We start from the raw sequence: 26,658 nt of genomic DNA on the forward strand, positions 1-26,658 counted from the left end.
CAAAATTACTGGACAGGAATCAAACTTCTTTTTTTTTAATTGATAGAAAGTAAATTAAAGTTACAACAAATGATTTAGAATTTGATTAAATTCTGAAATTTCCCAATTTTTAAAAACTTGGCTGGAGTTGCATGATTGCTCATGTCTCCTTCCCGTACATAAGATTCCGAATAATCGTCAAAGGGTTTAAGTGCCTGGACTTTCCAGGTACATGGAGGAAAAGATAAGATGTTTTGGAGTGTTTGAGTAGGAGGAAAGAAAAAAGTTCTAAGTCTGTTTGAATGTTCCTTGTTCTAAAATACTTTTGAACAGCTGTAAAGAACACCATAATAACATGCATGATTTGCAGCCAAATGATCTTGTGTGCTTTATTATAATTATTTGTAATTGTTATCCTCTGTGTAAACCTTATTAAGTCGACTAAGTTGGATAAAACCGAATGTCACAACCTTGTCTGGGCGTCTGTAATGACGACAATCTCAAATTTTAGATGATCGGTTTTCTCATCTTCATCGGAGTCGATTCCTGCAACGAATGTTTAAGCAAATACCATTAATCAGAGCTTTTTTTCTCCTCCACAATCCCAACAAATGTTCTACATCAATAATTCTTTATAGACAGTTTTACGATTTATTGCAAGTCAGTGGAGTAAATATCATTTTACGACAATCTGTATGTAAAGAACTGTCAAAAATCAAACTATGGACTTCTTGTGAATACTGTTTCAGTGGTCTAGCCATTAGGCCTTCGATTACTAGCTCGTTTCCAGTTTTTCCTGTATCTATATTTCTGATTCCATTCTCTTACTTCTTCTCCCCAGCTACATTGTCACTCTCTCCCCTTCTCTACGGGTGCACACCTTAAAAATTCTTTTTATTCAAAGGCTGGCGGGCTCAGTTTTTACAGTTTGCAGGCCATCTGCAGGACAGATTTCAAAGGAAAGATTGAATGTAACAGATAGAGGAAAACAGGATTGTACCTGAGCATACTGAAGTTGTTGAGGTCTGGCGAAAGGACGCACCGAGGCCTGACTCTCACAAGATAACATGCAGTACAGAGTGCACGCACGCACGCACCCACACGGACAACCCTGGAGGCCACTCAATCCCCAGGGCGCTGACATGAACGGATGTCGCAAACGCTGGGCCATGTTTGATAAAGACAGACCCTATATCCATTCCAGGTCATGTTCGATAAAGCCTGTAGGTGCCCCCCTCTTTTAATCACGGGTGGCGGTCACACGCTCAATGACTCAAAACTGGTTTGATGAGCGTTAAAATATTAACAATAAATTGTCCGTCCTTCCCACGCTAACCGTACGGCTGAAAGCACTTGGCTGTTTTTCTGGAAATCTCTTAAATTAGCAAAAATTTGGTTCATGTTACATAAGCAGTCCATATCAAGCCAATTCGAGACGGGAGACCTCTAGGGCAGATCTGGGCAAGGGGCGGCCCGCGGGCCGCATCCGGCCCGCCTCCTGTCTCTGACCGGCCCGCCCGATGGGAGCCCGCCAATATATTTACTATATATACAGTATCGGGTAAAACTGAGTTAACTATATTAGTCCGGCCCTCTAAAACCATCCCAATTTCTCATGCGGCCCCTTGGGAAAATTAATTGCCCACCCCTGCTCTAGGGTATCTTCCAACTTTTTAAATTCTATTTTAGCTTTTGTTTCGATTCATACATTCGAGACAGCTACTGCTGATCTTTAGAGATTGCCTCCGGGACACAGCGAAAGTACACAGGGAATGAAGGGATGGTGGAAAACTAAATAGGCGGTTAGAGATTGAGAAGAAATCAGCAAAATGTAAAATGCAAAGACTGTCGGGAAAAAAACCAAGAAACTAATTTTGTGTCTAAAGAGTTGACACATGGACATATCGTCGACACGGGCTGTATAGATTCCGACTTCTTGCTGCTACTACTACTTTTACTTTATAATTGACAGTGATGGGATTGATGTTTTGCAGCAAATCAGCAGATGTGGTTGCATTTTCTTCAAAACGTTTGCCTTTTTCAACAACAAAAAAAAAATTTGGTTTTGACCAAAGATCAAGGATCCTTTTTGTTTCAACTAATGATCACATTTACTATAAACTTTCGCTTGGCCGTCATTGGTAGCTTGGATATTCCAATCCCTTGCTCCGCATAAATCAACAACTGCAATCTTCGCCCAAGGAACCTTAATTGGGACAAAAAAGGAAAAGGACAAACAACTGTGATACATTCGTGACACAGGAGTCATTACAAACCCTGTCCCAAGACAAATGATATCTTGAATTACTTCAACCTCTATCCGAAGTCTGATGTGTCAAACATTTCCGGTTTTTAATTTCCGTTTCCAGTTTTGCTGCGATAATACAAGAGACTAAGATAATACGAGAGCCATAACAGAAGATTACTCACCCACCGCCTTTTTCAAGAGTTTCTCAACAATGATAGCAATGATTTTTGCAAACGGCGGATGGTGGTGTGTACCATGGAAAAAGTGTCGCAAAAACTAAAGATACAATATTCAGGATGGAAAAACCTTTGTAGGAGACCGAATAACTAGGCACCTACACTGAGGTCGTCAACATCTGCATCTTCTGCGAGAAGCGAAATCAAATTCAAGATACCAGACTGAGAACTGAATGGATATAGTGTGGCAAAAACAAAAATACAATAGTCAGGATGGACAAGAGGTGACCTTCTTTGTGTGACACTGAATAACTATATAGACACCTACAGTGTGGTCATCAACATCTACACTGAGATTTACCACCGGATGTATTGCGAGAAGCCAAGGCGAGTTAATGAACTGAATCGACAATTTTTTTTTTTCAACAGGACTGTTGATTGTACCAAGTTAGTGATTGTACTAAAGCTTGACATTTTAAGAAACATGCTATGCAGAGCAATAAATAAAAATAAATAAATAAATAAACTCGTTAGAGGTTCCATATATCATCTCAATTGAGATTCAGTTGAAACTGTCATGCGAAACTCATATGTCCCGACTGTGTCCTTTGTGTTTATGAAATTAGAGACACCTCGAGTGCCCCATTTTCTGCAAAAATGAAACGATGTATTTTGTTCAAGATGTTGTAAAATTCCCCTAAACCGACAGCCCGTGAAAAATTAAGTTGTTTGGTAAGTCTGTCTCTCCCTCTCTCCCTTTTTGTGTCCTCTTGCATCTTATTTCTCATCACATATACGACGACAGTATATTGACAGTCATATCACTAGAACTATAATGAAGTGACCCACTGTAATTCTGCAGCTGTAACAATTACTGTGTTACTGATGTAGCTATATCTGTTACACAACTTGCTGCATTCTCATACAGCTGCAACAATTATTGCGAGTTTATATACTGTGAGAGTATAAGTTGTACTGTACTTGTACCAGTTGTTGTGACATTTCTCTCCTTCTAATCCTCTAGCTGTACATCTGTAAGTTTGTAAGTTTGTAAGTTATCATGATGCTCTAGCATTACTGTCAACGAGACTTTTCCCTGTTGACCCATCAGTAACAGTTGGGGGGATGTCTTGACGGGCTTTGCAGCAGGGAACCAGCCCGAATATCCCCAGCAGGGGTACGATGGAGGGTACGCTTCGCTACCTGGGTATGTTGCACAACCGGGGTACGCTGCACAACCGGGGTACACTGTACAACCACAGCAAGGCCACAGCTACAACCACTCTGCAGTCGTCGTAAGCAAACCCACTTTTTTATTGTTTATTTTTTTTCTTTTTTCGGTTTTTATGTCGATTTATTCACCTTAATATTTATTTATAGGTTACTCAGCCAGTAGCCGCCATTCCAGTGGTGAACAGTGTGACAGACAACATGGGCTTGGCTATCTTCACCACAATCTGCTGCTGTTGGCCGATCGGACTTTTTGCAATCATGAAGGCATCCGAGGTGAGACTCAAAATATCTATAACCGTCTTTGTTAAGGAGATTGGTATGGATCCACCGCAACCTAAATTAGTAGAACATACTATATATTCATTTCTAGTGCTATACCTACTCTTACTGAAGGGCAGTGAGCACAGATACAAGATGTTTATTTGTTTGTGTTCTGTGTGCAGTCACGCACAGCCTTAGCATCAGGGGACTTCCAACGAGCTCAGACCTTAAGCCAGGAGTCTCGCCGCTTGTCCCTGTTTTCCATCGCCGGTGGATGTGTCTCAATCGTCATTGTCATCATCGCAGTTGTTGTCTCGATCACCAATAGAAGTAGTGACTACTACTATAGTTACTGACGACGTCAGAGCTTTTCAGACCGGGAATCATGTTCCTGGAGGGAGTGTGTGGTTGCTGAGGAACCGGATATAAGACTGTCTCACACCCGGCAGCTGGCGAAGAAAGACTTTAATGCAAGACGCACACATTATTTGCACTTTGTAGCAGATAGACATGATACCCGTGAGCACGTGCGTGTGTGCTTTGTTGCACACCCATTGACTTTTGTGACAATGTAGACGAAAAATAATGATTTAAATGATGGATTAGACGAGCTTTTAACAAATTGTTGTTTACTGTTTTGTTGTTGATGATCTTTTAGAGCAGGGATGCCCAACCTACGGCCCCGGGCCATATCCGGCCCGCGACGCGGTTCCATCCGGCCCGCGAAACTTCTTCCCACAGTGCAGGAAATCGGCATGTTAGTAATAATAATGAAAAAAAAAACCCGAAAAAAAAAAAAACGAAAAAAGGGAAGAATTATTTATCCCTAAGTAGGGGCGTCTCTCAATCTTTTTTTCGATGGACGAACATTTCGATTCAGTGCTCCGACTTGGTGTCTCTACCATGCAGCCGGACATTCAGAAGTTGGTTTGGGGTAAACAACTTCAAATATCCCACTAATTACTACATAATTAATGGTAAGTACAACTTGTTTCTAATAAAAATGGTATCTGCTCTACTTTTTTCTCTTTTCGTATTTTTGCGGTGAAGCGGCCTGTGACACGCATTTCGGAAATGTGTATGGCCCAGCAGGCCACAAAAGGTTGGGCATCACTGTTTTAGAGAATACAAAGGTTCGTGGACGTCTATACAAGGACATCCACGCCACCAAGTTTGGATGGTTTGTTAGTTGTGCGTGTGAAAGATATACAGAAAATTATCGTCGAAGGTGCCCAGGTTTTTGTATGGTCAGCGTGGTTGAAGTACAGACATAATACACTTCTTCTGCAGATTGATGAAGTCTGAACAGAATAATTATCAAGTATGTTTTCTGGAAATAAAGATCTCTGAATGTGAAAGGCGATGCTGATGCCGCCGTGGTATACCAAGCTGCAACTTGAGGAGTCCATCGTCTTCTGTGAATTGTTACTTCCGCATCCCTCGCAGCTCTGTATACTGTGTATTCTCTGTATACACCATTGAGATGCAAATAAATAACGGAATTCTTTGTTTAGTTAAATATGCAGACGACATGGCTCTGATTGGTCGCCTGAGAGATGAGAAATCTTTGGCCCACTATACCACACAAGTGCAGGCCCTTTGCGAGTGGTTCAAAAGCAGCTACTTAGAACTTAATGTTGGAAAAACGGAAATGTTTGAATTTCACTGAACATGTAGGGACAGTGCATAAGAAGGCACAACAACGGTTGTATCTGATCAGGAAGCTTCGCAGTTTTAATGTAAGCGAACACATTTTGGGATATGTCTATCGTGCGCTGGTAGAAAGCATAATTACATTCAACATTGTCTCTTGGTATGGCCAGACAAGCGTGACAAACAAGAACAAACTGAGGCGAGTCATAAACACAGCCAGCAAAATCGTAGGCTCACAACAGCTGACCCTTTCCCACCTGTACGATTCAGCTCTTGTCCGGAAAGCAAAACAAATCATGCTTGACCCCACCCATCCACTCAACCCCCGCTTCGAGCCTATGCCCTCAGGACGGAGATTGAGGGTCCCTCTTGTGAAAAAGAACGTTTATAGAAGGTCATTCATTCCATCGGCCATCTCTGCTCTCAACAAACAAAAAACTGTTATCATGTAGTCATGGGAACTGGTGTATTGTCCTTTTGATGCGGGCGTGTGTGTGTGTGTGTGCTCACTTCTGCCATTGCTGATGTTATTGTTGATATTTTTTATTTTCTCTCTGACTGCTTGCATGCTGGAAGACACATCTCCTTTGCTGGACAATAATCTTATCTTATCTTATCTTATCTTATCTTATCTTATCTTATCTTATCTTATCTTATCTTATCTTATCTTATCTTATCTTATCTTATCTTATCTTCTTATCTTATCTTATCTTCTACACAGGTATCGATGAGACCATTTCGATTTGAGTGGGGTGAAGGTTATATGTATACATTATTTTCCGAAATCGTCCATATGCGGACTTGGTCTTATCATATCATCCTGTTTGAACTGACTGGTAGGGACATTACAACATTACCAAGGAAAGCGTACGTCACAGTCGGTGGTCACTGGGAGGCGCGCGCAGCGTGAAGGGAAATCCGTGAGCTAAATTTAGCAGCGAGCTACACGAGCAGCGATTGGTTGAAGTCCGTGGGGAGGTTTGAGACTTAAGTACCGACCGTAACAGACACCCGACAACAGTTGCGACCAGCATCTCGATCTGTTTGTTCCCTGATCTTTACTGAAGTTTTTTGTGGTTTCTTTGCCAGTCAAATGGACCAGAAACAAGGTAAATAAATTACTTCAAAAATTACTGGACAGGAATCAAACTTTTTTTTTAATTCATAGAAAGTAAATTAAAGTTACAACAAATGACAGAATTTGATTAAATTTGATTAAATTCTGAAATTTCACAACTTTTAAAAACTTGGCTGGAGCTGCATGATTGTTCATGTCTCCTTCCCGTACATAAGGTTCCAGATAATCGCCTATTTGCATGTTTGGTGTTTGAGTAGGAGGAGAGAAAAAGTTGATAAACCTGTTTGAATAAGTTCCTTGTTCTAAAATACTTTTGAACAGCTGTAAAGAACGCCATAATAACAGGAATAATTTGCAGCCAGATGCTCTTCCATGCTTCCTTATAATTATAAGTAGTTGTTATAATCTGAATAAATCTTATTAAGTCGACTAAGTTGGATAAAACCGATGGTCACAACCTTGCCTAGGTGTCTGTAATGACGACAGTCTCAAATTTTAGATGATCGGTTTTCTCATCTTCATCGGAGTCGATTCCTGCAACGAATGTTTTAGCAAATACCATTAATCAGCGCTTTTTTTTTCTCCTCCACAATCCCAACAAATCTTCTAAGATCAATAATTCTTTATAGACAGTTTTACGATTTATTGCAAGTCAGTGGAGTAAATGTCATTTTACGACAATCTGTATGTAAAGAACTGTCAAAAATCAAACTATGGACTTCTTGTGAATACTGTTTCCGTGGTCTAGCCATTAGGCCTTCGATTACTAGCTCGTTTCCAGTTTTTCTTCGTCTATATTTCTAATTCCATTCTCTTACTTCTTCTCCCCAGCCACATTGTCACTCTCTCCTTCTTGTCCCCTCCTTACTGTTTGCACACCTTAAAAATTCTTTTCATTCAAAGGCTGGCGGGCTCAGTTTTTACAGTTTGCAGGCCATCTGCAGGACAGATTTCAAAGGAAAGATGGAATGTAACAGGTAGAGGAAAACAGGATTGTATCTGAGCATACTGAAGTTGCGAGGGCTGACTCTCACAAGGATAACATGCAGTACAGAGTGCACGCGCGCACCCACATGGACAACCGTGGAAGCCACCCAGGGCGATGACATGAACGGATGTCGCAAACGCTGGGCCATGTTTGATAAAGACAGACCCTGTATCTATTCCAGGTCATGTTCGATAAAGCCTATGGTGCAGATATCGTCATTGGTAGCTTTGAGATTCCTATCCCTTGCTCCGCATAAATCAACAACTGCAATCTTCGCCCAAGGAAGCCTTACATGTGACAAAAAAAAGGAAAAGGACAAACAACAATTGTGATAGATTCGTGACACAGGAGTTATTACAAACCCTGTCCCAAGCGAAATGATATCTTGAATTACTTCAACCTCTATCCGAAGTCTGATGCGTCAAACATTTCCGGTTTTTAATTTCCGTTTCCAGTTTTGCTGCGAAAATACAAGAGACTAAGATAATACAAGAGCCATAACAGAAGATTACTCACCCACCACCTTTTTCAAGAGTTTCTCAACAATGATAACAATGATTTTTGCAAAAGGCGGATGGTGGTGTGTACAATGGCTAAAATGTCGCAAAAACTAAAGATACAATATCCAGGATGGAAAAGCCTTTGTAGGACACTGAATAACTAGGCACCTATACTGAGGTCGTCAACATCTGCACTGATTTATTTCTGCATCTTATTCGAGAAGCGAAATCGAATTCAAGATACCAGACTGAGAACTGAATGGATATAGTGTGGCAAAAACATAAGATACAAGAGTCAGGATGGACAAGAGGTGACCTTCTTTGTGTGACACTGAATAACTATATAGACACCTACGTCTGGTCATCAACATCTGCACTGAGATTTACCACCGGATGTATTGCGAGAAGCCAAGACGAGTTCGTGAACTGAATCGACAATAAATAAATAAATAAATAAATAAATAAATAAATAAATTCGTTAGAGTTCCATATATCATCTCAATTGAGATTCAGTTGAAACTCTCACGCGAAACTCATATGTCCCGACTGTGTCCTTTGTGTTTATGAAATCAGAGACATCTCGAGTGCCCCATTTTCTGCAAAAATGAAACGATGTATATTGTTCAAGATGAGTACAACCGAAAATTCCCCTAAACGGACAGCCCGTGAAAAATTAAACTGTTTGTCAGTCTGTCTCTCCCTCTCTCCCTTTTTGTGTGCTCTTGCATCTTATTTCTCATCACATATACGACGACAGTATATTGACAATCATATCACTAGAACTATAATGAAGTGACCCACTGTAATTCTACAGCTGTAACAATTATTGTGTGTTACTGATGTAGCTATATCTGTTACACAACTTGCTGCATTCTCATACAGCTGCTAACAATTATTGCCAGTTTATATACTGTGAGAGTATAAGTTGTACTGTAGTTGTACCAGTTGTTGTGACATTTCTCTACTTCTAACTAATCCTCTAGCTGTACATCTGTAAGTTTGTAAGCTATCATGATGCTCTAGCATTACTGTGAACGAGACTTTTCCCATCACTAACACTTGGGGGGATGTCTTGACGGGCTTTGCAGCAGGTAACCAGCCCGAATATCCCCAGCAGGGGTGCGATGGAGGGCACGCTTCGCTACCGGGGTATGTTGCACAACCGGGGTATGCTGTACAACCACAGCAAGGCCACAGCTACAACCACTCTGCAGTCATTGTAAGCAAACCCACTTTTTTATTGTTTATTATTTTTCTTATTTTTCGGTTTTTATGTCGATTTATTCACCTTAATATTTATTTACAGGTTACTCAGCCAGTAGCCGCCATTCCAGTGGTACACAGTGTGCCAGACAACATGGGCTTGGCTGTCTTCGCCACAATCTGCTGCTGTTGGCCGATAGGAATTTTTGCCATCATGAAGGCATCCGAGGTGAGACTCAAAGTATCTATAATGGTTTTTGTTAAGGAGATTGGTATGGGTCCACCGCAACTTAAATTAGTAGAACATATTATATATTCATTTCTAGTGCTATACCTATTCTTACTGAAGGGCAGTGAGCACAGAGGAGAAAATGCTTCTCAGGCAAAGATCATTACCATCTGAAATAAATTTTTGAATGATTGTGTATCATAACGGGACCACAAAACACTTTCCAATGAGAAGTTCTTGGATTTTTATTTTTAAAAAAAAAGGATGCCAGGACTCCGCTAACTGTAGATCAAACGACTGAATAGCGACAATTGAGTTGATGTGTGGTCATGCTGGAGAAAAAAATGTAGAGAGAGGCAACCGGAAGCGAAATCTTTAATTTGTTTAGCGATGATGATGATGATAAATTAATAATAATGAATGTTTCCCAGTTCCAGTCACAGCTGGTTGACTAGAGGGAGATGGCTGTACATTCCGATAGTTTTATACTTTGAGCATGGAGGGAGATGGGTGTGTGAGAAAGGGAGAAAGAAAGAGAGATGTGAGATAGGGGTGGAATGAAAGAGATAGTTTAGCAAGCATTCATTCAAAGAGAAAAAGGACTAAAGTAGTTTGTGTTATAATTTAGAATACTAAAGTGTAAGAAATAGAGTCAAACCACTAGAACAAACACTCTTCAGTGCATGAAACCTAACTATCGTAAAACAAAAAAAGAAGTTGGGTTGGGGTTGAAGAGAGGATGATACAAGATGTTTATTTGTTTGTGTTCTGTGTGCAGTCCCGCACAGCCTTAGCATCCGGGGACTTCCAACGAGCTCAGACCTTAAGCCAGCAGTCTCGCCGCTTCGCCCTGTTTTCCATCCTCGGTGGAATTGGCTCAGTCATCATTGTCATCATCTCAGTTGTTGTGAGGATCAACAACAGAAGTAGTTACTACTACAATAGTTACTGACGACGTCAGAGCTTTTCGGACCGGCAAATCCTGTTCCTGGAGGAGCGTGTGGTTGCTAAGGAACCGGATATAAGACTGTCTCACACCCGGCAGCTGGCGAAGAAAGACTTTTATGCAAGACGCACACATTTTTTGCACTTTGTAGCAGATAGACATGATACCCGTGAGCACGTGCGTGTGTGCGATTTGTTGCACACCCATTGACTTTTGTGACAATGTAGACGAAAATGATTAGAATTATGGATTAGACGAGCTTTTAACAAATTGTTGTTTACTGTTTTGTTGTTGTTGATCTTTTAGAGAATACTGTGCAAACTCTGACCGTCGACTTATTTCATCCTTTTCCTGTCTTTCGGAGAATACATCTTTCATTCTGACATATATAACCCGGTGATAAAAGACTGATGCTAAATTCAGTTGAAGCAAAGTATTTTGTTAAAATATTAATAAATGTTCTATCTGTCCATCATCTAGTTTTATTCCCGTCTACAATTCTCGCCACCCTACACTTTCGAAAATTAATGTCTTTCTTCAACAAGCACTTTTGACTGTAAAAAGAAAAACTGATATCTGATCACATGCTGACATATTTTAAATAAAAGATGTCAAACACTTCTGAAAGTCGTCAATTATTAGGGTAGAAGAGAGGGTGGAAATATATTCCTGACTGAGATATCTTTTTTCATGCCCTGAATGCTTACCTGAACAGGTTTATCATCTCCAGAGGAAAATGATACAAACAACATACAAATTCTATGACCGAAAAGACAAATTCCTTGCTTGATTGCAGTAGTGTCCAGCTGTTGAATGGGTACCTGACACTTTTTGATTTTGGGAAAGGCAGGGACAGGAGATTGAGACTGCCAGAAAGCTGCCCCCTCCCAAAGACTGAAAGGTCAGAAGACTGCAATTATTGCCCTTTTAAACTGGCCTTATTAAAGGGATTGTAAAGGCAAAAAAAACTGTATAGAATCTCGTAAAGAGTCGAATCATTTTGAATCCCGTCTATTTTTGTGTCTGTTCAGGTGGGAAAAGATGAATGTTTTATAGGAATTACACGGGACTCTTTCGTCCTCCGATGACGACAACTGGATTCCAATAAGCGCTGATGCAGTGATATGGTTGGAACATTGCTCATAACCATCTTGAATGTTATCACTAAAATATGTCACTAATCCAAGTAAAGACACACCACTGATTTCTTGAGTTCAAATCCTAACAATGACCGACACTTCCTGTCCCTCGCTGACGTCACACAGTACGCCACAGCCTTATCACCGCCGTTGCAGCCTTTTCTATACATTTAAGACTTTGCAAATATGGGCAAGCATATGCACGCAAATTTATATGAACAGTCTCTAATGACTTGAATTAAAAACGGGTCTTAAGATTTCTACATTTTTAGGAAACACATTGCAGCATATTTCATGAGAGTTTATATGATGCTATCAATAACATGATAAATGCTGCTAAAGTTCTTGTACTTTTGGTTGGAAGGCTTCTGGAAAGGAATTGTGTGGTGTGGGGAGCAGGCAGTTGAATGGTGACACTATTTGTGTTCAGGACAAAAGGTGAAATAATTTAGATTATGTTTGGTTGAAAATGGTTTTACTATTGTTGTTGTTGTTGTTGTTGTTTTTTTTTCTAAGTGTATCATTCTCGTGTTTTAGGTTTGCTTGTGACCCTGAAGTATACTGTGGCTTCAGGTACAAATGCATTAAATGGAAACATTTGTGTTTGAACTTCTAACCATCACAATTTCCTTCTGTGCACATCACTGGGGGTGTATCTGAAGTGGAGATTAATGCCACCGCTAGCAAGTAGCTAGGAAGTCAGAGGCAGGAATGGAGGGAAGTCAAAGGACAAAGCCATTTGATGGTAAGTGAGATATTTGAATATTACATTTTATATTATTTTATAAATATCTTATATAAATGACATGTATTATTTATCTTGTTATATGGAGTAATGCATAGGGATTGATTCTATAATATGGGCTAGATTCTTAAGTCAGGGTTCAATGTTAGTGACTATCTTCACTTGTGATTGTTATGTTGAATATGACTAAACTTGATGAACTACAATATTATATTAAGTTAGTGTCGATTGTCATTGTTTTTTTATATAAGTAGCAGAAGAAGAACACCTTAACCTATACCTAAAATTCAGTTCATCTGATTTTAACCTACTGTAATTTAAATTGGAATGGATTTCAGAAGCTTTAAGTCAAATCGGTCGATAAACATTAAATTAGAATATTCTAATCTTAAAAATAACGATAGCAGCAGCTAAGTAAATCAGTGTGTAACAGAGTGCATGGGAGTTATTTCCCGAACACCAAAATAACAAACACGTCAACATTGTCGCGGGTGACAGGTGTTTTTTATTCTATCGCCGGTGGATATAGTTCTGGCCAAGGAGAATCATTCACATCTACCTCCCACGGTCTCCATGACTCGTAGCTCTCACCTTTTTCCCTCACGTTCTGTCGTCTATCCGTAATCTCTTGCCTCGACCCTGACACCCGACTTCTCTCCAAAACATACCTGCACCCCCCATCCTATCACTAAGTGACCCCTTCCACTCTAATTCGGTCACGGGGTCGTCACCCGGCCTTTCCCTCTGTGTGGGTGTGTGGGTGTGTGTTTGTGCGTGCGTGCGTGCGTCGTGCCATGTTCCATACTAATATAAGTGCATTACTATAACAATTTAAAGAATGTTATGATAAAAGACAAGAGTAAAAATTTTCTCTATTACAAAACTGATGACAATAACAGCTTAACTTTAAAGAAAAAATATTTTCCCATAAGCTTCATCAAAAAAAAAAAAAATAATGGTTTGCTTATTCTGACCGCAGGATTGGGAATTAAAGTAGGAATTAAATTCTAAACTTCTTTCCAAACACCTATAGTCAGCTACAGCACATTAAAGATAAAATAATTTTCTCACGAGATCTGTACCATGAGTCGTTGCCATGATGTCAAACAATACAACTGACAACTTAAAGTTTGACAAGCATGTGTAAATGAATATCTTGATTAATATCTGTGGATTTCTATTAATAAGGTGTGTGTGTGTGCGCGCGCGGGCGCGGGCGTGCAACTGAGAGCCAAATAAACAGCATAAAAGTGTTACATAAAAAAATACAAGCTATAGAGATCTTAGCAGAAGTAAACAAAATTAAATTTAGCCTGACAGTTTATAGATAAGTAATGAAGCAGTGCAGACTCAAGTGCAATAAAACAGATCATCTTGCACATAAAGCATCAAGCAGTTAAGACAGACAACAAAGAATCCAGCGCAAAAATAATAAAATGTTTCAACGACCATTTTGTAATAAGCAGACATGAAAATACACACGTATGGGCGAAACCATTTCAGTGTGAGGGGGGTGAAGGTTCTGTCCATACAACATTTTCCGAAACGTCCGTAGGCGAACTTGATGTTATCATCATCTTTGAACAGGTTAGCGCCGTCACTAATACATTGAGGGTTGGCTGTCCTGGGTTCACCTCTCGTCTTAGACACGCTGTTTTTTCTTTGCTTGTAGAATTTGTTTACAGGGCTGACTGCTGTGCCGTGATGTAGCCTCGGTTGATTACAACACCAATTACATCCTCACCTCTGATGTTAGTGACGTTACAGCGGTTACCAAGGAGGGCGTACGTCATAGCCGGCGGCCACTGGGTGGCGCGCGCAGCGTTCAAGGGAAATCCGTGAGCTAAATATAGCAGCGAGCTACACGGCCAGCGATTGGTTGAAGTCGTGCGTCAGATTGTGACTTAAAGTACCGACCACCACAGACACCCGACAACAGTTGCGCCACAGCCAGCAACCATATCGCCTGTTCGCTGATCTTTACAGTCCATTTTATTTTTGTTGGCGGAACGTATCTGTCAGTCAAATGGAGGAGAAACAAGGTAAGCTTTTCAAATATTACTGGACAGGAATCACACCTATATGCTTTTTTTTAATTCATAGAAAGTAAAGTTACAATAAATGACTTTAAAGCCAAACACAGGCGTCTCAATTTGATTAGATTATGAAATTTCACAATTTTTAAAAAATTTGACCGGGATTGCATCAGTGACCTTCCATTACGACCTCGTTTTCACTTTTTCCTCTATGTATATTTCTGATTCCCTCTTACTTCTTCTCCTCCGTCATTTGTCACTCCCTCCTCTCGTACCCTCCCCTATTGGTGCACGGCAAGTATAGAGGTTTACACTCTTGGCGACCGAGATTTCATGATAAGATAATGAAATATTATAGTGGTGTCCTTATTCATTTGCATGGTTCATGTTTTCTTCACGTGACATCTCGTTGTCTAATCTTTTCCTTCAATCACTTAAATAATGTCTTCAGGTCATAACTTTTCCGCAACAGTAAGTCTGGGCTACGTTTCTTTAAAACCCGCAGACAGCTACTATAACCACTACATCGCCAACAAAGCAGTTTTATATCCCAAAACTATCCCTTGCCATCTCCTTCCACACCTTAAAAATTCTTTTTATTCAAAGGCTGGCGGGCTCGGCTTACAGCTCACAGGCCAACTGCAGGACAGATTTTAAAGGACAGATATAGAATGTAACAGGTACGAAAAACAGGATTGTACCTGAGCATACTGAAATTGTTAAGGTTTTGCTGGTGACAGCTCCGAGGCCTGACTCTCAAAAGATAACATCCAGTACAAAGTACACGCACGCACGCACGCACAAGACACCGCACGGACAACCCTGGAAGCCAATCAATCCCCAGGGCGCTGACATGAACGAATGTCGCAAGTGCTGGGCCATGTTTGATAAAGACAGACCCTGTATCCATTCTAGGTCATGTTCGATAAAGCCTGTAGGTGCCCACCTCGTTTAATCACGGGTGGTGGTCACACGCTCAGTGACTCACAACTGGGCTGATGCAGAATTAAAACATTAAATATTAACAACAAAGTGTCCGTCCTTCCAACTCTTGAAAGCACTTGGCTCTGCTTTCTTTCAGTTTCGATTCGTTTGACTTCTGGTAGATATTCATACCTCCGCTACTGATGATCTAGAGAGGTACCTCCCGGGGGCATAGGGAATGTAGGGGATGAAGGGGAGGTGGAGAACAGGGTGGGAAGGGTTAGAGTTGGAAAAAAATTAGTAAAATATAAAATATCTCACTGCCTATACTATGATGAAAATTATAAAAAAAAAGCAAACAAACATGGAAATGAAGCATCAAATCATCTAAAACCCAAGTTAAAAAATAGAAAGTAAAATTACACAACACAGGGATCCGGTAGCCAGTACAGTACACCACCACGGCGGACGTGGCAGGCCTCCTATAGGCTCTCATAACAAGTCACAACAGGGAAAGAGAGCACCAGTACATTAACCATGCAGATGTAGTAGGCCTTGTAGAATTCCGAGAACTAGGACAAACAACAGGAAACGAAGCCACCAGCACGGTTCACCACTAATGCACACAGCAACCTAGACACCAACACGAAAGCAGGTCACACGCAAGAGTAGACACAACACCTGTCGCGTTACAAAGCACCGACCCTTCTCCCACCCTCCCTAACTCCTCACTCCCTTCACCACATTCCCCTCTAGTTGGAAGCACTTTCCCTTCCAAAAACAACTGGGAAAAAATAAAAGGAAACCCGCTTTGTATTTAAAAAATTGACGCCAAGGACATACCGTCCACACGCTGTATATATTCCAAATTCCTGAACATTCCCGTCACAAAGCATGGCTGTTCCCGTGCCAGTTATTTTCCATGGCTACAAATAGATTCTATTGGTTGCACCCATGTTTATTCATTCTTCGCTGGAGCTATCAGTTTTCGTTGGCGGAAACATCACAGACGGTGACGCGATAAAGGAAGCGAAGGGTCAGTCATCCAGGATCACACGAAAACCGGATCCTAAGTCCTGCAACCTATTGCGAGTAATGTAAACGTAAATTGGACAATCCCATTAATTAGGAGCAATAAAGCGAGCATTAAATTATTGCCCGAATTCAAAATGTTTTCCAAATAACCGGAGTTAACTCTTTACAAGAAATGAGTTCCCAAGCCCCTACCCTCAATGAAATATGAGCTTTCAGATTTCACGTGACAGGTTTTACGAACATAGATGTCACATTTTTTTTGCCCTCCAGGATACGATAACTTATTCATCAGAACCTTGTTTACACAACCATCCAATGTCGAACGTAACATTAACCTAGATTAGCTTTTTCTCTACCTGTCAATATTCAAAGTCTTGTGTCCTCCAAAACAGTTCAGGATTAGGATAAGCAAAACTATTTGATTAGATTTTCAGTAAATTAGAATAAACCAGTAAATCAACAACAACCATGTTCACCCAAGGGAACCTGAAATGGCATCAAAAAGGAAAAGGACAAACAAGTCTGATACATTCGTGACACAGGAGTCATTACAAACCCTGTCCCAAGCCAAATGATATCTTGACCTACTTCAACTTCTATCCGAAGTCTGATGTGTCAAACATTTCCGGTTTTTAATTTCCGTTTCCGGTTTTGCTGCGTAAAGGCAAAGATAATACAAGAGCCTTAATAAGATTCCTCACCCACTTCCTTTATCAAGAGTTTCTCAACTTATAACAATGACAGCTTTCTGGAAAAGGCGGATGGTGATGTGTACAATGGACAAAGTGTCACAAAAACTAAAGATACAATATCCAGGATGGAAAAACCTTTGCAGGACACTGAATAACTAGCACCTACACTGAGGTCGTCAACATCTGTATCTCTACTGCGAGAAGCGAAATCCAGTTCAAGATGGCGAATTGAGAACTGAATCGACGATTTTTTTTCTTCAACAAAACTGTCGATAGTAGGCTTGAAACATACTACGTAGAGCAATTTATATATAAATAAATAGGTAAAAGACTGCAAATGTCATCTAAATTGAGATTTAAACTCATGCGACACCATATATGTCCTGACTGTGTGTTCTTCATGATGGTGATCAAATTAGAGACACTTGGGGTGCCACATTTTCTTTAAAATGAAAGGAAGTAATAGAAAAAGTGTAAGATGTGTAGAACCTGAAAATTCCCACAAACGGAGTGAGCCCACGAAAATGCAATTGTTGTGATAACACCGAAATGGTATCCATTCCTGCTGAAACTTACTCCGAGCAAATATTGTAAGCAGGAAGGTTCGACATTAAAGTAACCCTGAGTAGCCATGCACTCACTTCGTAGCCTCTTAAAACCTACATTCTATTTCCCCTTGGGGGTGTGAAAGAACTGGGTGGGACGGTGACTGAAGTTTACTATTGTAAATAAGCAAACAATCTTCCCGACATGCCACACATCATTCTTTTCAAGCCTGCCTCTCCAAATGACTTCCTCGTGTTAGGGACTTTCTTTAGAATAAACACGAGTATCATGGGGAAAATCTGACAGCAGCTACTTTTTAAAAGGACACATAATCTAGGTCTTATACTGTGACTAAAATCAGCGATTTTCAGTCTTGATAAAAGTCTTTCTCTGTTAGTGGAAAGTACCCTCATTGAAAACCGCACTAGTCCGTTTGTGATGGTCTATACACCAGAAACTGAACTTACTACTGCCGGTGTGTTCGTCTTGATGCTGTCATTACTGCAATTATATTATTTGAATGTATGAGGAATGAGGCAGTTTGCAAATACTTAGGCATCTTCCACTGTTTAATAATATAAACACCCTAGAGTAAATTTCAAAACCATTGCCACAGTCTCCTTCAAACAAAGCAAATTCTTAAAAAAACAAGAGTTGGAAGAGGATGTGATTATGAGGCAGTAAACAAATACTTTCCTTGAAAGCAAACATGTTCGCAAGAAGACACCTAGCCTTGCGCATTTGCAAGAAAAATTGCATCCCTTTCTGTGTTAACTGTCTTAGATGTCATGTGTCTTGAAAAGACTTGTCAGTGGGACATGTCCTGGAGCATTCCTCTAGTCCCATGTAGTTCCGGCTCATGATTCATGTTGAAGCTCGCGGCTGTGACAGTGGGTGTAACGGCTGGTAATTGTATGTAAAACTGTAAAACCAACAACTATGTCTCAGGAAAAGTGCGCACAGGTGTAAACTCTTTCTTTTCACTCGCTCACACCCGACCCCTCAATAGCTTAATGTTAGGTTCGTGCATCCAGTGACTACACGACTGTAACCCCTGGTGTCCTGACCTTGCTCCATTTTACCTGCTGAGTAGCTGGCGCTCAGTCGATCGCTGTTTATCGTCTATCATCGCTTTTATGTTTGCACCCCGAGGCAGTTGCTTGAATTCCTCGACTCCAGTGTTTTCGTGCGTCAGAGCTGCGCACATGTGCTGGGGGTAACAGCTGCTTTCATAAGACTTTCATCATTCCTCATTGTTGATAAACTTTAGTCATGGGTTGAGCCTTAAATTATCAGTAAACTGTGCTACTTTCACTGTCTTACACTCTTGCATTTGGGCAAAGGTCTTTCTCCTACCAAACATATCAACTGGGAACAGATTGTCCCTCAGCCTTCTTCACTCTGATTCTCTTCCCACCTTTAAACGTAAGCCACATCTTTTCAGAACACAGACATCACTGTGAGCTTATAAGTTATCCTGTAGTTTAGCATTACTGTGAGCGATGCTTCCCCCGTCAGTTAACAGTTGGTGTGATGTTTTCACAGCTCTCCCACCTGCATACAATGAAGCTGCAGGCACACCGGCAACCGGGTTTTGCAGGGGACCAGTCCGGATATCCTGCCGGCTACCCACCCCAGCAGGGATACGGTGGGGGGTACGCTCCACAACCGGGGTATGCTCCACAGCAGGGATACGTTGCACAACCGGGGTACGCTGCACCACCGGGGTACGCTGCACAACCGGGATACGGGTATCAGACCCCTCAAAGCTACACCTCTAACCAGTCTACAGTCGTTGTAAGCAGACCCCCTTTTCTTGATTTATTAGAAATGTATTAGGTTATTTATTATTATTTGTTTATTCTTGTTGGGGGATTTGGTCCATTTATTAACCTACATCTGCATTTATTTACAGGTTACTCAGCCAGTAGCCGCCGTTCCAGTGGTACACAGTGTGCAAGACAACATGGGCTTGGCTATCTTCACCACAATCTGCTGCTGTTGGCCGATCGGTCTTTTCGCCATCATGAGGGCATCCGAGGTGAGAGTCAAAGTATCTATAATCATTTAAGAGATTGGTATGGGTCCAACGCAACCTAAATTAGTAAAAATATTTTATTTTCATTGTTGGTGCTAACTTTCCAATAAGTTTTTGATTAATAAAACAAACAAACAAACAAAAAACAACTAAAACTGCAGAGCACTGGTAACGGGAATAGGACGGGGACTCCGCTAACTATATAATAGACTACTGAATAGTGGCAAATTGAGGTGAGATGAGCTCTTGATTAGGGAAAATTATAGAGAGGCAGCCGGAAGCGACCTCTTTGACGCTGAAAATGAAGAAGGAAAAACTTAGCAATGATGGTGATCTTCGTGAAAATCACTGTAAACACCGTAAAACCTCGGGGAAAAGCTAACGTCTCAGCATTTTGGAATGTCTCTCCTCTAATGCATTAGTCTATTAAAAATCTGAAATTATGAGCTTATCTTGAGCGAAGTTATTTCAAATAACTGACTAAACAGAAACAGCAATTAAATTGATTTGTGAACAAACTCTCCACTCAAATGTAGTTTCATTTCCATTAAGGAACGATGAACTTGAAAGAGCAGCGACAAATTGAGAAGGAAACAACCTTATGGAGGGGTTGCCAATAAACAAATGTTTAGTCAATCATCCCCTGTCTCCTAACATCACAGATCGTGTGTGGATTTGTAGGCTCGTGAGTTCTATTTTTAATAAAAACAACGCAGACGTCGAGGAGGTTTTAAACTCACCACATCTCTCTATTCAGTGGACTGCGGATCCAATAACATTCCTTTTTCTCTCTCTCTCCAGCCTTTTCCCAGTCCCTCCCAACGCCAACTACGGCAAGGAAGGTAACTCGTGTGTTACGTCAGGAGAGGCGCTATCTTATCAGGCGTTGCTAGGATACGTCATGGCCGCAATGCTGTGTTGACAGAAAGATTAGGGTGAAAGAGATTGAAAAGGTGACGGATAAAGTAGACCCTCAGATAACAGGGTACAGGTACTAAAGTTACCGAGATACTCTTCACCTTTACAGTAATTTTACGTGTACGTGGACTGAATAGAATTTAATATCTACCGCCTCGCACATTCTTCAGCGCATGAAAGTAGTTTATTATTGTATAAAAAGAAAGAAGTTGGGGTGGGGTTGGGTTGAAGGGAGGATGATACAAAATGTTTATTTGTTTGTGTTCTGTGTGCAGTCCCGCACTGCCTTAGCATCCGGGGACTTCCAACGAGCTCAGACCTTAAGCCAGGAGTCTCGTCGCTTCTCCCTGTTTGCCATCGCCGGTGGATGTGTCTCAATCGTCATTGTCATCGTCGCAGTTGTTGTGACGATCACCAATAGAAGTAATTACTACTATGGTTACTGACGACGTCAGAGCTTTTCACACCGGGAATCCTGTTTCTGGAGGGAGCGTGTGGTTGCTGAGGAACCGGATATAAGACTGTCGCACACCCGGCAGCTGGCGAAGAAAGACTTTATTCAAGACGCACACATTTTTTGCACTTTGTATGTGATAGACATGATGCACGTGTGTGTGCGTGTGTTCATGCGTGCGTGCGTAGTTGCTACAATACGCAGACCCACTTTGCGTTTGGGACAATGTCGACGACAATGATGAGGTTGATGGATTCAAACAAATTTATTGTTTACTTTTTTCTTGTTGCTATTTTCGAGAATTCTGCAAACTCTTACCATTGTTTTATTCCACCCTTTTCCTGCCTTTCAGAAAATGGAACCCCTGACATGAATATAAATTTATATTCTGATGATAAAAGAAGCCATTGAGACTGATGCTAAATTACGAGTTGGAGCAACATATTTTGTTTGATCTGCTGTATGAATAAATATCATTCTCTATCTGTACATCATCTACTTTTATCCCCTGTACAAACATCCACCACCCAACACTTCTAAAATCAATGTCTTTATTTCAAAGTGAAAGCAATATACAGGATTGTGAAAGGTATAGTAAAGGCTGTAAAGTGTCGGTTATTGCTAATATTTGAACTCAAGTGATCAGTGGTGTGTAGCTTTGGTGTAGATTAGTGACACATTTTAGTGATAACAATCAAGATAGCTATGAGCAATGTCCAACCATATCATGTCATAAGCTCAGACTGGGATCGAGCTGATATCATCGGAGGACGAAAAAGACAAAAGAGTCCAGTGTAATTTTTATTATTAAACACAGCATCCTGTAAAGCATTCAACTTTTTCCACATGAACAGACAGGAAAATAGACAATATTCAAACTGATCCTACTCTTTTCGAGATTCTAAGCAGTTTTAGTTTTGCCTCTACAATATATGTGGAAAGAGAATCCTGACATTATTAGCTATGAACCATCTCTAGTTTGTTGTACCCATGCATCATGTGATCACAGCATAAATTAAAGATATCAAATATTTCTGAAAGTCACTTAATTAAAAATATAAATACATTGGTTTCTCTTCTTTAATAAGTATTTCTAATTGAAAGGGCAGGTGACTGGTGCAAGAGCACACATATATAATACAGACTATAGGGAGGGGCTGAAATAACGTCTGCGAATACAGTGATACCTCGGTTCTCGAACATAATTCGTTCCGGGAGGACGGTCGAGAACCAAATTTGTTCGAGAACCGAAGCAATGAAACCCAAGGAATAATGGAAACTGACTAATTCGTTCCAAGCCCAGAAAATGCCTATTTACTGGCCTATTTGTATATATATGTAGAAAAACATGAGTCTCAACAAGAAATAAGAAATAAAAGTGTATTTATTAAACAAAACAAAAAAAAAAAGGTACTGTACAGTACAGTACAGTAAATTGTGTTTCATTTACTGTACTGTACCAAACTTTATGGCAGGAGGAATGAATGTGGAGGGAGGAGGGAGGGGGATGGTTATTGTCACTGATGACGCAAGCAAGGCGCGCTGGGCCGAATGAACGCCATTCGGCTCAACTCGGCTCATCTCGGACGTTCGGATGTTCGAGTTCCAAATATTTGTTCGAATTCCAAGACAAAATTTTCTCGAATTTCCTGGTCGAATACCGATTTGGTCGAAAGTCAAGGCGTTCGAGAACCGAGGTATCACTGTACTTTTGAACTTCCTGGTCATGTAACAATTTCGTGAACTGAAAAGATTTCTGTACTAGACTTTAACTGGAGTGTTTGTGTGGAGAGGGTGAAGCTATTAGAGTAGAACAGAGCTTGAGAAACATATTCTTGACTGCGGTATCATTTTTCCTTCCCTGTAAACTTACCTGAACGGGTCTATCATCTGCAGACGAATATAAAAGAATGTTACAAACAACAAATTCTATGACCGACAAGACAACTTCCTTGTTGATGGCAGCAGTTGATCCAGCCAATGGAAGCTTCTCGTCTACCATCAAAAGAAAACTGATTCGTGACAAACCTATTTTTAGCAAGGTCGGTTCGAGGAGGAGAAGAAGAAAAGAAAACAACAGGAAAAACTGTAGCGGTTCATCGGGTACTCTGGCAGTGAATGCGACTACACGAGGGGAGGTCAAACCCCAAACGACAGCTGCCACCCCACTCGATCAGTCCTTTCCCACCCTTTCTCGAATAAATTTGTTTCTGAAACTCTGAATACCTGCGGAGTAGCATGTACACATCAACCTTATTTCGAGGTTTCATAGTTCCGGAGGTTGCGGGCTATGCTGATCGAGTAGGTAATAAAATTAACCATTTAGCTGCCAGCTAAACTTCATTCAACGCGCTCAGTTACCGAATGTCGGAGCTGAACGGGTTTGTTATTTACTCTGATTTATTAGAGGAGGAAAACATACGGCAAACGGAGAAGGTCATAGTTGATTTTTGGCTTCATTGTCTGATGTCCTAGACACGATGACCTGCTGACATATCACTGCTTACTGTCCAATAACCACGGAAGTTATAATGATCACTTCCCTCCTCCCTCAGGGTTGCGTCGTGTCTGAAAGATAAAAGCACTATTATTATGCGTTTTTACACACTTCTAGCCCTGAAAGAGGTATTTTAAAGATATGCTCAAGTCAATTTGTACAGTCTTTATTTGAGAAAAAATTATTACTCTACATTATTTATCACAGCAAAATAATGTCAATTTGTTATTGAAGTTACATACCAAGACAGGCACAAGTTCTGATTTAACGCCTTTAACATGTAAAAATTCATTTTAAAAAGGCCACTGGGAATAGAGTTCTTTGTAAGTCTGTGATTGATTGATGCAGCTTCGGGAAAACTTTTCACCGTGGGATCCAACAAGCAGGCAGTCTGAATATTCTCTGTACCACGCGAAGCTCACGGCGCTTGTCGGGGTATTCGCAGGCCTTTTCGGAAAAGCTCAAATCCAGATAACTCGAATTGTTTTAACAGATTCGGCATCTGGGGGAATTGCATTACCTCCCTTGTGTGGAGAATTTTCAGAAGGATGTTTCGTTCTGAACTCACATTGAAGTATAATTTTTAGCGATGCAGAGGAGAAAAAGAGCTTTTATTACGTTATACGAAAGGTTCTTAATTGGTGGGTGATGTTATATGTGGCTGCTTTGAAGTGTACACAAATTTGTATTTATAAAAAATAAAGTTTACAAACTGATTTTTGTGGTGATTCATCCTAGTATTATTTTCTCTACATTTAAAATTTATTATTACATAGATACTTTTACATTTCATTTCTACCATTATAATTTTCTTCTGTGAGCAGCTGAAGTTATAAAAAAACATTTCAGCCTTGAAAGCCTACTCTGTATATTCTGTATCAACACCAAAGACTATAAATATGAGAGACATGCATTACAGTATCATGGCAGTAAATATATTTATCATTACTTGTTCACACTATACCGCACAATATGACCGAAAAGACAATTTCCTTGTTGATGGCGGCAGCAGCCAGCTGATGGAAGCTTCTCGTCTACCACCAAAAGAAAGCTTATTCGTGACAAATCTATTTTTATCGAGGTTTGAGAAGAAAAAGCAACAGCAAAGCGCGGTGACGAAATGCATCGGGTTCTCTGGCTGTGAATGCCACTACATGAAGGGAGGTCAAACCACAGCTGTCAGCTCACTCAGTCCTTCCTCACCCTTTCGCAAATAAAATCTGCTGTAAGTGTTGAATATTTGCGAAGTGGCCTGCACACATTATTGTTCGAGGTTTGGCAGCAGCAGGCTGAGCTGGGTGCGAAATAACCCTTTGGCTGGATGGCTAAACTACATGGGATGTCCAAAACATGATCACTTTGTGCAATCAGAAAGGTCTTCCCAAGAAAGCACGAATAAAGCTCAAAATCTGCTAATACTAGAACAAGCAAATTACACAAGACAAGCAAGCAAAAGTTAAGAAAGAAATAACAAATAGATAACAGTTGCCAAGACAGGAACAAGTTTTGATTGAAGCTCTGCAGACACATTAAAAATTCGATTTCAAAAGAAGTCAGAGGTCACTGGGAATCGAGTTCTTTGTGCTTGATTCTTAAAGTTTTTTCCCCTCAATGGTTATGGTTTTGACAGCGCATACTTTTGTTAGCTTGGTACTGCTGAAGATAGAAGATGTCTTTGTCTTACTGCAAATCCAAGACTTTCATGCACTGAATAAGTGTCTACATAACAATCGCTTTTGAAATGTGGTGACTACATTTCTTTTTAGTTCTGTGTTGGGAGGAAGTTAGCACGCCACGTTTAAACAAATTATTCACTGGCGTTTGTAACCAGTATTTCTAGGAAATCAGTACAAACTATCTCCATCTGAGTGTCGAGAGAAAACATTGAACAGCAAATTGTGTCCCTGTCTGTTTTTACCAGGAAGTGCTTTGTTTTTCTCTTTTAAGTCAGCACATGAAGACGACGCCATTTTAAAATTATTAGCCTTTCGTTGCCTTCTGCCTTTTTGACAATACAAGTGTGAGTAAGTAAAAAATATTAATGTAATATTTTTCGTTCCTCTTTTTCATCTACCACCAGAATGTGCTTTTGTGATACTTTATGTTGTATTTCCAACGATGTTTGCTGAGTGCTCGTGCTGCCCTTAAAGTACCGACCATCCCAGACACCCGGCAATAGATGCGCCAAGCTCACATCCGCACATCCTGTTCGCTCTTTCCGGCAGTCTTTTTGTCGGGGAACACATCTACCAGTCAAATGGACGAGAATCAAGGTAAGCTCAGTTAAAATCTATTTGAACAGGAGCCAGACCTCTTGTTTTTTTAATTAATAGAATTTCCGTGAATTTTGATGTATAGAGAAGATGGGAACGATCGTCTACCCGAGATCTTTGGTGTTTCACAACTAATAAAATAACTTCACGAGAACCCTTCCAGCTTTGCAGTGCTGTGAAGTTTTTCCTTTGTTGGCTTTCGTTTGTCAGGATACTTTGTACGTTATTTGCTTGTTGTGCAGTGTTTGAGTAGGAGGAGGGGAAAAGTTAATAAACCTCAGTTTGAATAAGTCACTTGCACTAAAACACTTTGAACAGATGGAAAGATGGAAGTCGGCTTAGTTGGATGAATTCATTGGCCTCAACCTTGTGTGGGCGTCTGCACCGACATTTAACAAGTTGACAAAAGGGAGAAAAGGGCCAATCATCTGGGATAACCGTCAACACGGACACTGGATTTCAAGTCTTGCAACCTTCAGCAAATAGAGTATAAAATAGAGACAATGCCAGTATGTAGGAAGGAGAAAACCAATGCTTACCCGAGTGCAAAATGTTTTCCAAATGACTTCATTTAATTCCTTACAAGAAATGAGTTCCAAGGCCTCTACCTTTTGAGAAATACGAGCTTTTAAACATGTTGTGATGGGTTTTGCGAAGACAGAAGTCAACACTTTTCAGATAATATTAATGATGACCTGGATACGATTACCTGTTCCAGTTGTCTTATTGATTATAGCCTTTGTGACACATGCCATCCAATTTCAAAAATGATGTTGATTTAGAATGGATCCATTTTCTCTACTTGTCAGTAAATTTGCTTAGATTTTTAGAATGAGTATATTAGAATGAGCTGAAAGCTGTAAATCA

At 40.4% G+C, this 26,658-nt stretch overlaps 3 protein-coding genes across 7 annotated transcripts in view; all 3 read left to right on the forward strand.

The window, feature by feature from the left end:
- Positions 1 to 4,635, forward strand: part of LOC112558493 (proline-rich transmembrane protein 1-like) — a 32,486-nt gene extending 27,851 nt beyond the window's left edge. The window contains exons 2-4 of one of the 2 annotated variants that reach the window (XM_025228958.1): positions 3,550 to 3,698; positions 3,784 to 3,909; positions 4,080 to 4,634. In XM_025228958.1, the coding sequence (XP_025084743.1) occupies positions 3,550 to 3,698; positions 3,784 to 3,909; positions 4,080 to 4,253 (449 nt within the window). In that variant the 3' untranslated portion in view covers positions 4,254 to 4,634. Of the gene's footprint in view, positions 1 to 3,549; positions 3,699 to 3,783; positions 3,910 to 4,079 lie in introns of both variants that reach the window. The other variant, XM_025228959.1, reaches the window with a different exon arrangement.
- Positions 4,636 to 6,503: 1,868 nt separating this feature from the next.
- LOC112558494 (proline-rich transmembrane protein 1-like) lies at positions 6,504 to 11,345 on the forward strand. 2 transcript variants are annotated; one of them, XM_025228962.1, is made up of 4 exons: positions 6,504 to 6,659; positions 9,208 to 9,335; positions 9,423 to 9,548; positions 10,327 to 11,345. In XM_025228962.1, the coding sequence occupies exons 1-4, from the start codon at positions 6,644 to 6,646 to the stop codon at positions 10,498 to 10,500; spliced, it is 444 nt and encodes a 147-aa protein (XP_025084747.1). In that variant the 5' UTR covers positions 6,504 to 6,643; the 3' UTR covers positions 10,501 to 11,345. The 2 variants fall into 2 exon arrangements, with proteins under 2 accessions (XP_025084747.1, XP_025084746.1); XM_025228961.1 differs by having other exon boundaries at positions 6,512 to 6,659; positions 9,205 to 9,335; positions 10,327 to 11,343.
- A 2,743-nt stretch (positions 11,346 to 14,088) lies between these two features.
- The window catches only part of LOC112558491 (proline-rich transmembrane protein 1-like), a 29,630-nt gene continuing 17,060 nt past the window's right edge, over positions 14,089 to 26,658 (forward strand). For 2 of the 3 annotated variants that reach the window (XM_025228953.1, XM_025228954.1), the window contains exon 1: positions 25,642 to 25,791. In XM_025228953.1, the coding sequence (XP_025084738.1) occupies positions 25,698 to 25,791 (94 nt within the window). In that variant the 5' untranslated portion in view covers positions 25,642 to 25,697. Of the gene's footprint in view, positions 14,421 to 25,641; positions 25,792 to 26,658 lie in introns of those variants that run through there. The other variant, XM_025228955.1, reaches the window with a different exon arrangement.

The sequence above is a fragment of the Pomacea canaliculata genome, linkage group LG3 (assembly GCF_003073045.1).
Source record: "Pomacea canaliculata isolate SZHN2017 linkage group LG3, ASM307304v1, whole genome shotgun sequence".
NCBI classification, from domain to species: Eukaryota; Metazoa; Mollusca; class Gastropoda; order Architaenioglossa; family Ampullariidae; genus Pomacea; species Pomacea canaliculata.

Excerpts from the sequence above, each read along its gene's own strand:
- LOC112558494 (XM_025228961.1), top strand. Across the intron at positions 9,336-9,422 it reads ACAACCACTCTGCAGTCATT|GTTACTCAGCCAGTAGCCGC; the intron begins GTAAGCAAACCC and ends ATTTATTTACAG. Across the intron at positions 9,549-10,326 it reads CCATCATGAAGGCATCCGAG|TCCCGCACAGCCTTAGCATC; the intron begins GTGAGACTCAAA and ends TTCTGTGTGCAG.